This window comes from Eriocheir sinensis, chromosome 38, assembly GCF_024679095.1.
Source record: "Eriocheir sinensis breed Jianghai 21 chromosome 38, ASM2467909v1, whole genome shotgun sequence".
NCBI classification, from domain to species: domain Eukaryota; kingdom Metazoa; phylum Arthropoda; class Malacostraca; order Decapoda; family Varunidae; genus Eriocheir; species Eriocheir sinensis.
The window spans coordinates 13345445-13358856 of NC_066546.1; the positions used below are offsets into that span (position 1 = coordinate 13345445).

Sequence of the window (13412 nt, forward strand, 5' to 3'; positions counted from 1 at the left end):
TATGTTACCAGGCTACCAGTGAAGGGATATCCAGCATACCAATACCACATGGGAAACACTCCAATATCCACCACAGAGGCAAAGAAAGACCTGGGACTATATGTTACCAGGCTACCAGTGAAGGGATATCCAGCATACCAATACCACATGGGAAACACTTCACTATCCACCACAGAGGCAGAAAAAGACCTGGGACTATAAGTTACCAGGCTACTAGGGAAGGCCAAATCCGTGACAATCGCAGCGGACGGGTAAATATCACTCTCTTAAGAGGAGAAGCATGTATCTAGTGTTTTTGCTTTGGTTGTTGTTATTGTTTTGCATTTTGTTAGCTTTCTCTCGCCGGAAAAGTTCGTAATGTAAATATATATGACCCAGTAAGTACTTATGTTTAAACTACGCCCGTAAGCACCTGGTCACCTCGGCTCATTAAGGACCAGGGTACCTCTCTTCACGCCCCACTAGGCTTAATGCACCTGTTGGCAATACTGCGGCTACCTACACCTGGCTATCACCTGTACTCTCTCTCTCTCTCTCTCTCTCTCTCTCTCTCTCTCTCTCTCTCTCTCTCTCTCTCTCTCTCTCTCTCTCTCTCTCTCATGCAAAAAAAAAGGCACGAGGAAACTAGAAAAAATGAGAAGCAAATATTTGAGAGAGAGAGAGAGAGAGAGAGAGAGAGAGAGAGAGAGAGAGAGAGAGAGAGATCAAGTGCTGTATCACGTTAATTGGACCGACGCATCTCTGAATGAACGAAGCAAGTACCGAGACGCGGCTTCGAACACGTCTCGACTCCTCCTCCTCGTAGAAAAAATAAATTAAAAAAAAATAGAAAAATAAAGAAATGAATAAATAAAAGTAAGATTAATGACATGTATCTCGACTTTATGAAATGTATCTTAAATTCCTCGCACCCTCTTCCTCTTTTTTTCTTTTTTTTCGATTCTTAATGATGAGTCTTTTAATATTTCTCTGATTTATTTATTTTTATTTATTATCTGAGCGGAAACTTAAGAGAAAACGAAACTGGAGGATATATTCATGCCATCATCTTATCTCCATTTTGTCCGATTAATTTAAAGAAGAGATTAAAGGAAGTGAAAAGAGTTTAGCAAGAATATTATCTCACGGGTGAAGGATTCTCTCTCTCTCTCTCTCTCTCTCTCTCTCTCTCTCTCTCTCTCTCTCTCTCTCTCTCTCTCTCTCTCTCTCTCTCTCTCTCTAATATATGTTAACTACTATACAAACTTGGCAATAGAGGAATCCAAGTGTGAGTCTACGAACACACACACACACACACACACACACACATACAAACACCATCCTCCTCCTCTTCATCACCATCATTACCCCCCTCCCCAGTCTCGCCCCTTCCGAACCCCCTGACCCCAATTCGGAACCTCCCTGACTCATAGGAAACGTCCCTAGTCGAAGCATGTTTAGATAAAGCCTCACTGATAGTATCCAACACGAAACATCAAAAAATTGTTCACGTTGCATAAGTGATGAGTTCTTTATCCCCGGACAGGTGAAACACAATCCGCTCTTTTGTTGATGTGTAAATAAAGAGAAATGGAAATGAAGAGTAAAAAATACTGAAAAAAATACAGCAAAACCACGGAAACGAATATCAAACGAGAAAAAAAATGAAAAAGTTACAGGACCGAGAAAAAATATATATGATTCATAAAGTAAAATCTGTATATGACACACACACACACACACACACACACACACACACACACACACACACATCAATACATTATTTCCTCCCCACCATCGTCCCTTCCCTCACCCCCTTTCTCTGACACTTTCCCCCTCACACCCCAACCTTCACATCCCTCCCCTCACTACCCTTCCCCCACCCCCTCACCCCCTCCAACACATCCCTGCCCTCCCTCCCTCGCTCCCTCCCACAGAAAACGTCGCCAGTCGAATAATATTTTGACTGCAACGTTTCTGCAACATTTTTTGGAGGTTTTGTTTAGCGAGGCATTTCCTGAGAAGCGTGATGTTTAGCGAGGCTGGGGGCGCCGCTCCCCGCAATACAGCATGCAAGACACACAGAGAGAGAGAGAGAGAAATGAAAAAAAACTACTCGCTCGATTTTCTCTTTTGCATAATATTTCTTGTTCTCGAGGATGGAAAATGTCGTGTCCTCTGTGTGTGTGTGTGTGTGTGTGTGTGTGTGTGTGTGTTCAGTCAGGAAGTACGAAGTTCAGACATGACAAATAGAAAAAAAAATTCATATGATGCAAAAGAGGAAGAGAAACTATATTTAAAAAAAAGTTATTGACAGTGTGTGATCCCGACCACATGTATAGCATAGAGATAGAGATCCTTGCTATTGTATGTATGTATGTATGTATGTATGTATGATTGTATGTATATGTGTATGCATGTGTTAGTGAGAGACAGAGGCAACCTTAATACATGACGAATTAAAATAAACAGAAAATGTCAAAGAAACTGAATATTTACATGAAAAAAAAGGCTTGGAGAATATGATGAAGCTTGAAAAAACAACTAAAAAATAACGGTATTAACATATTTACAGAAAAGGAAGAGATAACAAAATATATAAAAAAAATAATGTGTGTCAGAGAAACTAAATATTTACATGACAAAAGTCTGGCAGAATATGATGAGGCTTGAACAAACAACAGGAAAAAAAAAGAAAAAAGAAGCTATTAACATGTTTACAGCAAATGGAAGGGAGGGCGTGTAGGGCATTTTCATTTTTCATTAATAACATTTAACAAATATAGAAAATAATGAAAACTGCAAGAAGAAAAGGAAGAAGAAGAAGAAGAAGAAGAAGAAGAAGAAGAAGAAGAAGAAGAAGAAAAAGAAAAAGAAAAAGAAGAACAAGAACAAGAACAAGAACAAGAAAATATGATGATGATGATGGTAAGTTATAAGAAGAAGAAACCAAATAATAATAACAATAGTGCAGAAGATAAAAAAAAGAACAAGAAAAAGAAGACCAAGAACGAGAAGAACAAAAACAAGACAAGGAACCGCATCATAAACCCCTTAAGCCCTAAATAACCACAACAATAACAATACCAACAAAACACCAAACATAACCTTATTACCCCAAACAAACAATAACACCAACAACACCACCAACACCACCACAAGCCAATAATCCCAACACAAGAGCAACAACAGAAGCCAGGTATCATTGGGGGCGGCATCCCACAAGAGGGCCCCGACACCCCCGCTGGGACGGAGATATTTGATAAGATTAGGTTAATGTCTTCACAGAGGGGAGGCCGGCGACTGAAGGCTCCCCGCTATGATGTTATTTAATAAGCTTGGGTTAATGTCCTTACTGGGGAGGATATGGGAGGGTTGAGAGGTTAGCGCTCTCCTTCTGTTACCCTCTGGCGTTGTTGTTGATCATGTTAGGTTAATGTACGGTAGGTAAGGAAAGAGGTCGAAGTATAGTGTATAACTGCGCGTGGCCTCGATGCTCATCTTAGTCGCATACGCCCTTGAGTCTATCGCGTATATGAGACTACTGGAACTTTTGTGTGTGTGTGTGTGTGTGTGTGTGTGTGTGTGTGTGTGTGTTTGATTGGAGATACTATAAATGCGAGTGACTTTAAGCTGGTAATAGAAAATGTAATGATTAGAAATGGTTATGATGAAGATGAGGAGGAGAAGGAGGAGGAGTGGAATAAGCAAAAAAAGTCACTCACTAACACCATCACAAAAAAAAATAAACAAAGAAAACAACTAAAAACAACAACAACAACAACAACAACAACAACAACAACATGCCCTTCCCGGCTATAGAAACTTACTACGCTGTCTAAGCCAAAAAATGAGAGAAACATAAATAAAGAAAATAAAAAAAACGCGAACAAGAAATGCAAAAAAAAAAAAACGGAAACCAAGAAAAAGAGAAAAGAATACACGAGTCAACAAGAGCAGATGAGATGAAGGATGAAAAATTAATGATTCCTCCGCAGAAGTTTTTTCTATTTTTCCTTTTTTTCCGTAATGCATAAAATTTCCAAGAACTCTATATGTGTGTGTGTGTGTGTGTGTGTGTGTGTGTGTGTGTGTGTGTGTGTGTTAGCGTAGAATTGTTTACCAAATAATAATAATGTTTTGAGAGTTGGCAAACATGGGCAGAAAACATCCAAAAAATGTAAATAGAGGAATGCAAGGGAATGTTGATTGGAATTTACAAGAGAAAATCACGGTGGAAGAAAAACGAGATACACACACACACACACACACACACACACACACACACACACACACACACACACACACACACACACACGGAAGTAGACAGACGTTTTGAGAGATACGGATAAATACACAGTTACAATACACGACAAACACCCCAGAAACACAGTTAAGAAGATGCATCACACAGAGAAACACACACACACACACATACAAACAAACACATATACTCACCCTTGTAGCCGAGGGTGAGGGTGCAGAGGAGGAGGGTGACACGCGTCATCCTCAAGAGGGCGCTGACGGACCACTGATGTCTCCAAGTCACCGCACTGATGGGCACACCACCACCACCACCACCACTAATACTGACTGGCGCTCCGGGGATCAACAGACTTCAGCCTTCACTGTCAGGCCGAGCTACTGTGCCCCCGCCTGCCGCCTGCCCGCCATCACGAACGCACTCACTCGCGGCCTTCCTTCCGTCACACACTCACCGCTCTGCCCGGTAACATGTTCACTTTGGGGTAATAGGATCTTTTACCTCGTTATTTTTTTCTCCGTGTGTCGTCAGTTCTCTTTCCAGGAAGCAGAGATTCTCACTCACTCAGGTTTTCCGTCACACACTAAATAGCTGCCACGAGTACAAACACTACAAGCATATTCACTTGAGCTTATACATTTTTTTCTATTTTTAATGTTTTCACTTGTATAGGCCTTCCGGGTTTTTTTTTTTTTTCTTTTCTTTCTTTCTACTCAATGTACAGCCTTTTCACAGCAGCCTTCAGGTTCCCAGGAAGACCACGATTCTCCTTCACACTTTTACATCACTGCACACACACTTCTTCCTGAGGCGAGCTTGCTCCCTTGTGTAGACATTTGCTCTCCAAGATTGAATGTTTTGACTTCTAGACGTGGATGTCAGTTTTTCAAGAAGCATTAGAGTGTTTTTTTCTTCAGTGTAAATATAGACAATAGCTTTTTGAAAAATACTACCAGTTCTACAAAAATTCCTGGGAGTAAAGACACAATTTTTCACTTTAAATATATAACAAATTTTGGCAGAAACACCAGATAACAGTTTTTCTTCCCAATGAAAGAGAAGCAAGGCTCTTTTTTCAGCCTGAATATTACAACCACCTCGTAACATGTACATACTATCGGTCTTCAGAAAGGAAAAAAAAAATGGGGCAGCGTTTTACTCCGTTTAAATATTTCAGAACTGGTAAACACGCGCTGTAGGCCCCCAAAAAGTGTAGCAGGCGGCTTTACCTCTGAGCAGCCATTACAATGTATTACCATGGGAGAGTTAGAGAAGAGTCCACGAAGACGCAGCGGTGTTTGTCTGTTATTTTTCTGTCTGTTATTTTTCTCGTCACTTCAAGCACACGCAGACGCACTACAATATATATTAACACGGAGAGTCATATACCACGAAAGAGCAGCGGTGTTTTTTTTTTTTGTTTTTTTTTTGTTATGTTGGTGATTTTTCTCAGTTCATTATGCTGGAGACTTCGCATCCTTTGTTCTCTTTAAGCACACGCACACGCGCACCCCCCCTCACCCCCCCCCCACACACACACAGACACACACACACAAAATCACTTGGCCGAATCCTTTCCTTTAATTTCTCGCGCTGATCTGAATTTCGCCACCGGTCGGCCACTCCCGGGAAATCAACGCTGGCGAAGTCCACGAAATTGTCCACTAAATGTTAGGCGAAGTTTATATTTATTTATTTGCCTCCACTTCGCCCGCTGACTGATTTATCCACTCCAATATTCGCGCAGAGTTCAATTATTCGAATAAGTAATTGCCACGCTTTCCACCTTTATAAATATTGTTACTTTGTTCTTTTCTGTTTTGTTTTATTATTACGTTTCATTACTTTTTTTTTAATCTTTTCTCCATCCCTTTGCTATATTCTTCTCCCTTCTCTTTGGTTCTATTTCTTTATTTTATTATTATTTTATGTTTACACTTTTCTCCATCACTTTCTTGGGCTAAACTAACTCTTCTGATTAACTGTTGGGAAGACTTTGGTTGAAACTCGCTTTTTATGTTATTCTTTTCCCTTTTCTTTGGTTCTATTTCTTTATTTTTTTATTATTTTATTTTCACTCTTTTATCCACCACTATCTCGGTCTAAACCACTTCCTTCTGAGTAACTCTTGGGGAGACTTTGGTTGAGACTCACTTTTTACTTCATTCTTCACCTTTCTGTTTGATTCTATTGCTTTATTTTTATTATTTAATTTTTACTCTCCTCTACCACTATCTCGGTCTAAACCACTTCTTTCTCCCTTTGATTGAAACTGATTGAATGATCGCAAATAGATTAAAAGGAGACTAACACTTTAACTTTATTCTTCTCTATTGTGGGGTTTTTTATACTCTAAACCTGAAATAGAATAGTTTACGTAATTTATTTTCCCGGAACAACCCTCCACGCCATTTCATTCTCTGCCTCGTTTTTTTTGTTTGTTTTTCAAGTTAAATGTTTGATACAACGCTCGCGTGTTTCCGTGTACTCTTTTTTTTTCACTTTTCTTCTTTTTCCCAGCTGCCTTTTTTTTCAGGCCGGAATGGAATAATTAACGTAATTCTTTCAGCCTTAGAACAAAACTACGCGCCGTTCCATTTTCCGCATTTTTATCGCGCGCCTCTTCGCAGCGGGGCGGGCGATGATGTTTTCGACGTTGTCCGTGTGTCTGTTCGTCGGTTTGTCTTTCACTCCTATATATCTCAAAACCTGACTGATCGAATACACAGAGTTTCCTTAAGCCAGAGAAACGAGGAAGAAGCAATGATGAAAAAACAGCCCTAGAAAAAAAAATAAGTTCGAAGTGTCTCAGATTATGAAGCACGAAGTAGAAACGAGGACCTAAACTTTCCTCATGTGGGTGAATGTAAAAGAAAACACACTGAGATACTACTTTGTTCTACTTTTAAATGAATATCTCAAACTGATTATCTCTTGGGAAAACTCCGACGATAATTGACAATGATGGCAATAAATTAAACAAAACTGTATGACTGAATGAATTACGACGACCTGCTTGCACTAGTTTACTCTATCTTCACTTTTTTATACCATGTTAGAATGAATAATCAAGCTCGTATATTATTTTTTAGCATAACTCAATTAATCCAACACAACACTCCTGTTAAGCATGTTTATTTATGTACTTTCTTATTTAAGTTCCGCTTTTATACTCTCATATTCTCATTCCCTCTTTTTTCAACCTAGAATAGAATGATTCAGCTATTTTAATAATGTTTCTTAACAAATTCACTTAAAACTGCACGACATTCCTTTTCAACAAGTTTAACTATATTTTTCATTCAAGTTCTCTTTCCATAGTACACCTTCACTTTCTCCTTCCTTGTCATTGATCGTCACGAGGAAACTCTACGCTACACGACAGTCCAATTTCAGCAACACTTTTTTGTCTATTTTTAATTATTCTTTGCACTGTAGTTTCATTTTTCTTCCTCTAGTAGTGGACGATGCTAATCCCTTCCCCGTCCAATATCAGGAGCCAATAGCAGAGAAGGATTTTCGCTTTTACTGCCTCTCTCTCTTTTCTGCGCTTATTGCTACACTTCGGGTAGACTCCTTTTATTATTTTTATTATTATTATTATTATTATTATTATTATTATTATTATTATTATTATTAACGTTGGGATATTTTCGACAAGTTGGATGATTTTGTTTACACATCCATTATCTTTCATAGAGTTATCATTTATTATTGTTGTCTCTTATTTTTATTATCATTATCATTATTATCAGTGGTAATAGTAGTAGCAGTGGTAGTAGTAGTAGTAGTAGTAGTAGTAGTTGTAGTAGTAGTAGTAGTAATTTGTACGTACCTATATACTTCCTCCCCCTCCCCCCTTTCCTCTCTCTCATTCACTCTCTCTCACACACACACACACACACACACACACACACACACACACACACACAAGGTTGATTAACGCACAGCAGTCTTAAAACTTCGGCAATCAGCGGCAAATCGGAGCTAATTGTACGGTAATCCTCCTAGAGAGAGAGAGAGAGAGAGAGAGAGAGAGAGAGAGAGAGAGAGAGAGAGAGAGAGAGAGAGAGAGATGGGGGGGAGGGGAGGGGGAGGAGCAGAAAAGGACACAAAGGAGGAAGGAACAAAAGGAACAGCGAGACAAATCACTTACAACAATAAAACGTAAAGACGCGGAAAGGTACAGACAGACAGACAGACAGACAGACAGACAGAATCGCACATATTAAGAGGAGAAAAAACAGACCGACAAAGGGACGTAAAGCAAATAGTGAACAAAATTGTATAGATGAACATTAGTTAAGTAAATTACAAGTAGTTTTATCAAATTAATACGTAAAAGTTTGTGATATTGTAATGGGAAATAAACTCTCTATCTATCTATCAACCCATTTGTCTATCTATCTATCTGTTTATCTATCTTCCACTGACACCACCACCACAACCACCATCACAAACACCACCACCACCATCGTCACCTCCACTACCACTACCACCATCACCACCACTAACAACAACCACCATCACCACCGCCGCCGCCGCCGCTGCTCCGCCCTTAAGCTGAAGGAAGCCAGGCGTAAAATTATTATCTTGCATATGAAATTATAATGTCAAACGGCCACAGCAGCTTCCCCCTGTGGTGCCCTGTATTGTTGGCGCGCCCCGGGATGAGAAACGTGTGGTGTCGGCCGTTGTGGCGCCGATAATAAGGTGTTTCGCGCCATTATGCAAGACAGGAGATTGTTTTGTTTTGTTTTTTCGATGCGTGTGTGTGGGGGTGGGGGGGAGGGTAGATGTGTGTGTGGGGGTGTTTGTGAGTGTGTGTGTGTGTGTGTGCTAGTGTGTCTCTGTTTCTCTCCTTCTCTGTCTGTCTTTTTGTCTGTGTCTCCAAATGTATGCCTTTGCCTGTCTGTCTATCTGTCTGACACTGTATATCTATCGGTCTGTATTTCTGTATGTGTATGTCCGTCTGTCTGTCTAATTGTCTGTCTACGTACGTACCTACCTATATATCTATCTATCTATCTATCTATCTTACACACACACACACACACACACACACACACACACACACACACACACACACACAGACACACACACACACCGGCCCAGCCAAGCATTGCAGGCAGCCAAGCAAGTCTTCCCTCCACACCCTAACCATAACCAGAATCGTACCAGCGGGAGAGAGAGAGAGGGAGAAAACCGCTACGTAAGACCTCTCGTACCCCATAAGCGGCTTCCTCTACGACCAGGACCGTATCGCTGTACCGTACCGTAAAGGCGACGATTCACACCCCATTGAAATAACGTCTTTATGGATCTGCCTGACCGTACCCAGCCTTGCCAAATCACATGCTTTTCTCTCCTATATTTAGCTTCCAGAGAGGGAGGGAGAGACCGAGTCCAGATATTCTTAAAAGACGTCCTAGCACACATAGTTTATCTACATGGCTTTCGTAGGAGTTGTGGGCATTTCTAGGGATACTTTTATGACCCTGGTGGTAGTTTAATCCTTCCTCTGTACCCTGAACCTATAACAATAGTCATTAGAACAGGATTAATCTCCTTTTCGGCCTGTGGAAAGAGTCGATATGAGGCGGAAATGTCTGAAAATACCGACACTGGGTTAGAGGAAGGGAAAAATAGCTAATATATTTACAGAGCTGAGTTAATGCTGTGAAATTTATACGTAATGAGGTCTGTGTACGTGGTTTAATTTACACTTTAATGCCAAGGTAACTTTATATTCAAAACGCGTCCAAAACATGATAGATTGAATTATTATTGTTATTATTTTCACCGTCATTATTCTCACGTCTTTATAGATTAGCCTGACCGTACCCAGCTCTCAAATCACAGGCGTTTCTTTACTATATTTAGCTGTCATGGGAGGATAGGAGGGAGGGAGAGAGATAGTGCGTCAAGGGTTTTAGGAAGAGAAAAATAATTATTATATTTACAGTGCTGAGTTAATGCTGTGAAATTTATACGTAATGAGGTATGTGTACGTAGTTTAGTTTACACTTTAATGCCAAGGTGACTTTATATTCGAAAAGCGTCCAAAAAAATGGCAGACAAAGATTTATTATTACTATTATCGTCGTCGTTATTATTACGTCTCAATAGATTTGTCTGACCGTAAATATATCTGCTAAATCACTCGCTCTCCTTTCTAATATTCAGCTGCCAGGGAGGAAGGGAGGAGAGGGAGAGACTAGGGTTTAGAGAAGTGAAAAATTGCTAATATATTTACAGTGCTGAGATAGTGCTATGAAATTTGTACGTAATGAGATCATAACTTCTTATTCAAAACTATAATTATTAACACTATCATTATCATCATTATCATCATTCTTACGATCATAATCAACAAAGCCGAACTCTACCTTGCATTAATACCACTGAAATGTACAAAGATCACTGTTGGCGGCGTTTAATGACATTCGTAGGCATAATTACCTTTGCCAGCACAACACCTGGTCCGCGGGCACACGAGCATAATTAGTGGGTAACACCTGACACCTCGCACGAGCCAAAATGTATGATGATGAAAGGTGAGAAATATTTTTGAGTGCTGAGAGCCGTGAATAAGTGCTTCTGTTGTACTACTAATGATGGTAATTGTAGAAGTCGTGGTGGTAGTAGTAGAAGTAGTAGTGGTGGTAGTAGTAGTAGTGGTAGCAGTAGAAGTAGAAGTACCGTATATATATAAGAGGGGAAGGAAGATGAGGAAGAAGTGGAGGAGGAGGTAGAAAAGTAAGAAGAAATATAATGTAAAGAAATAAGAATGCAAAGAAGAAGAAGAAGCAGAAGGACAAGGACAAGAAAAAAAGAACAAAGAGGAAGAGGAAAAAACGGAAAATATGACATGGAAAATTTTTAAAAGAGAACGAAGACTAGAATTAAGGAAACAAGGAACCACACACACACACACACACACACACACACACACACACACACACACACACACACACACACACACACAGTTGACAGACCATGCAGATATATCACCTTACTGAGAAAAGGGTTATGAACTTACGCTAACGTTCAGGGATTTGCGCTCTCTCTCTCTCTCTCTCTCTCTCTCTCTCTCTCTCTCTCTCTCTCTCTCTCTCTCTCTCTCTCTCTCTCTCTCTCTCTCTCTCTCTCTCTCTCTCTCTCTCTCTCTCTCTTCTCTCTCTCGCTTGTGTGTGTGTGTGTGTGTGTGTGTGTGTAACCAAAGTAAAATTGTTTGTATACTATTTATAACCATCATAAACTGCGGAAGAACACACACACACACACACACACACACACACACACACACACACACACACACACACACACACACACATGAACGCTGCCTCATAAAAATAACTAAACTTACAGAAAAAATAATTAATGATAAAATTAAACATTGCAATTTTAAACATGGAATTTACGGCGGATGACAAAACAAATATTATCCTAGTTTTGGTAGTAGTAGTAGTAGTAGTAGTAATAGTAAAGGGTGGATGACAACTAAGCAAAAAAAAACATCGTGAAAAGATCATTATAGAGAACAAGATAACGAAGAAAAAGACGAAGTAGAAAAATGAAGATTCAGAACAAAAAGAAACACAAATAAAACAAGAACAAGAAGGAGTGAAACAGAAATAAAAGAAACAGAATAAGAAACAAGAAAAAGGAAAAAAACGGAAAAGAAAACAAATGAACGAGGATGGCATAATTAATGACGTTAAAGAAGAATAAGAAGAAATAGAACAAGAACAAGAAATAAAACAGAGAGAGAAAAGAAATAGAACAAGGAACAAGAAAATAAAAAATAAAAAAACACGAAATAGAAACAATAACCAACAAAAAATAACCATCATAGAAAACGTACGAAAAAAAAATAAAAGACTGAATAAATGAGAAAAAAAGACACGAAAGAATATCCAAAATAACCACAACAAGAAAATCCCAAACGTGTCCAAAATACACAAAAAGGGGAACGTTTGGTGAGGCCGCGGGGGAGGGAGGGGGAGAGGAGGAGGGGAAGAGAGGGGAGAGGGAGGGAGGAAAAGAGAGGGGGGAATGAAGGAGGGGAAAGGGGTCTACAAACAGAAATCAAGGAAGAAAAGCCCCCTACCCATAACACACACACACACACACACACACACACACACACACACACCTTTTGGAATATGCTGGAGGCTTATTTTTTTTTTTTTTTTGTCTTTTGTGTGGCTGTTTTCTTCCCCCCTTCTTGCCTCCTCTCCCTCCCTTTCTTCCTCCCTTCTACCCCTCCTCCCATCCCTCCACTCCCCTTCCTCGCCCCCTCTGCCTTTCTTCCTCCATTTTTGGCAATTGTAAGGAAATAAAGGCCTGAAAAAGAAGGAAAGTTAGAAGTTCCAGCTTTGCATAATACGCATTCTTTTTCTCCTCCTTTTTCTTTTAGAGGAGGGGAAAAAAATGTGTTGGTGCATAAGAAAATGGTGAATGGGTTGCTTCTTTTTACCTCACAGCATGAAGAGAAAATTGAATTGATGTGAAGTGATATATTAATCGTTCCCTGGAGGTATATTTTTTTCACCTGTCTCGTTTTTTTATGGCTGAAGAAAAGTCAAATATCAAGTGGAAAAAGCTGTTGATATATAAAAAAAATGAGGAATGAGTCGTTTCTTTTGCCCCGAAACATAAAGAGAAAATTAATTGATATACAAAGTAATATAATAATCGTTCCCTGAAGGTATACATTTTTTTCACCTCTGTCTCCTTTATCTCCTTTTTTGAGTGGCAGGAAAAAAAATCAAAATGCCATATAGGAAGGAAAAAAAGCGTCGATATAAAAAAAAACGGGCAAACACACAAAGACTATCAAACACAAAGAGACAGACGAAGAAATAAAGCAGACAACCAGGAAAAGAAAGAAAAATAAGCGTAAATATGAAAGAAAATGGGAAATGAGTCGCTTCTTTCACCCCGCGGTATCAAGAGAAAACGAACTAATGTACAAAAATAGAATAAAAATAGTTACCCTGGAGGCATATATATATTTTTTCACATATTTCCTTCTCTATCTCCTTTTTGGGCGGCAGAAGAAAAATCAAAATGTCAAGGAAGAAGGTAATATAATAACCGTTCCTTGGAGGTGTATATTTCTTCACCTCCATTTCCTTCTTTATCTCCTTTTTGGGTGGCAGAA

At 39.5% G+C, this 13412-nt stretch overlaps 1 protein-coding gene across 1 annotated transcript in view; it reads right to left on the reverse strand.

Moving 5' to 3' along the window:
- Positions 1-13412, reverse strand: part of LOC127008684 (neuronal acetylcholine receptor subunit alpha-10-like) — a 110968-nt gene that overhangs the window by 93742 nt on the left and 3814 nt on the right. The window contains exon 2 of the mRNA XM_050881003.1: positions 4438-5213. Within this exon, the coding sequence (XP_050736960.1) occupies positions 4438-4486 (49 nt within the window). The 5' untranslated portion in view covers positions 4487-5213. The remainder of the gene's footprint in view (positions 1-4437; positions 5214-13412) is intronic.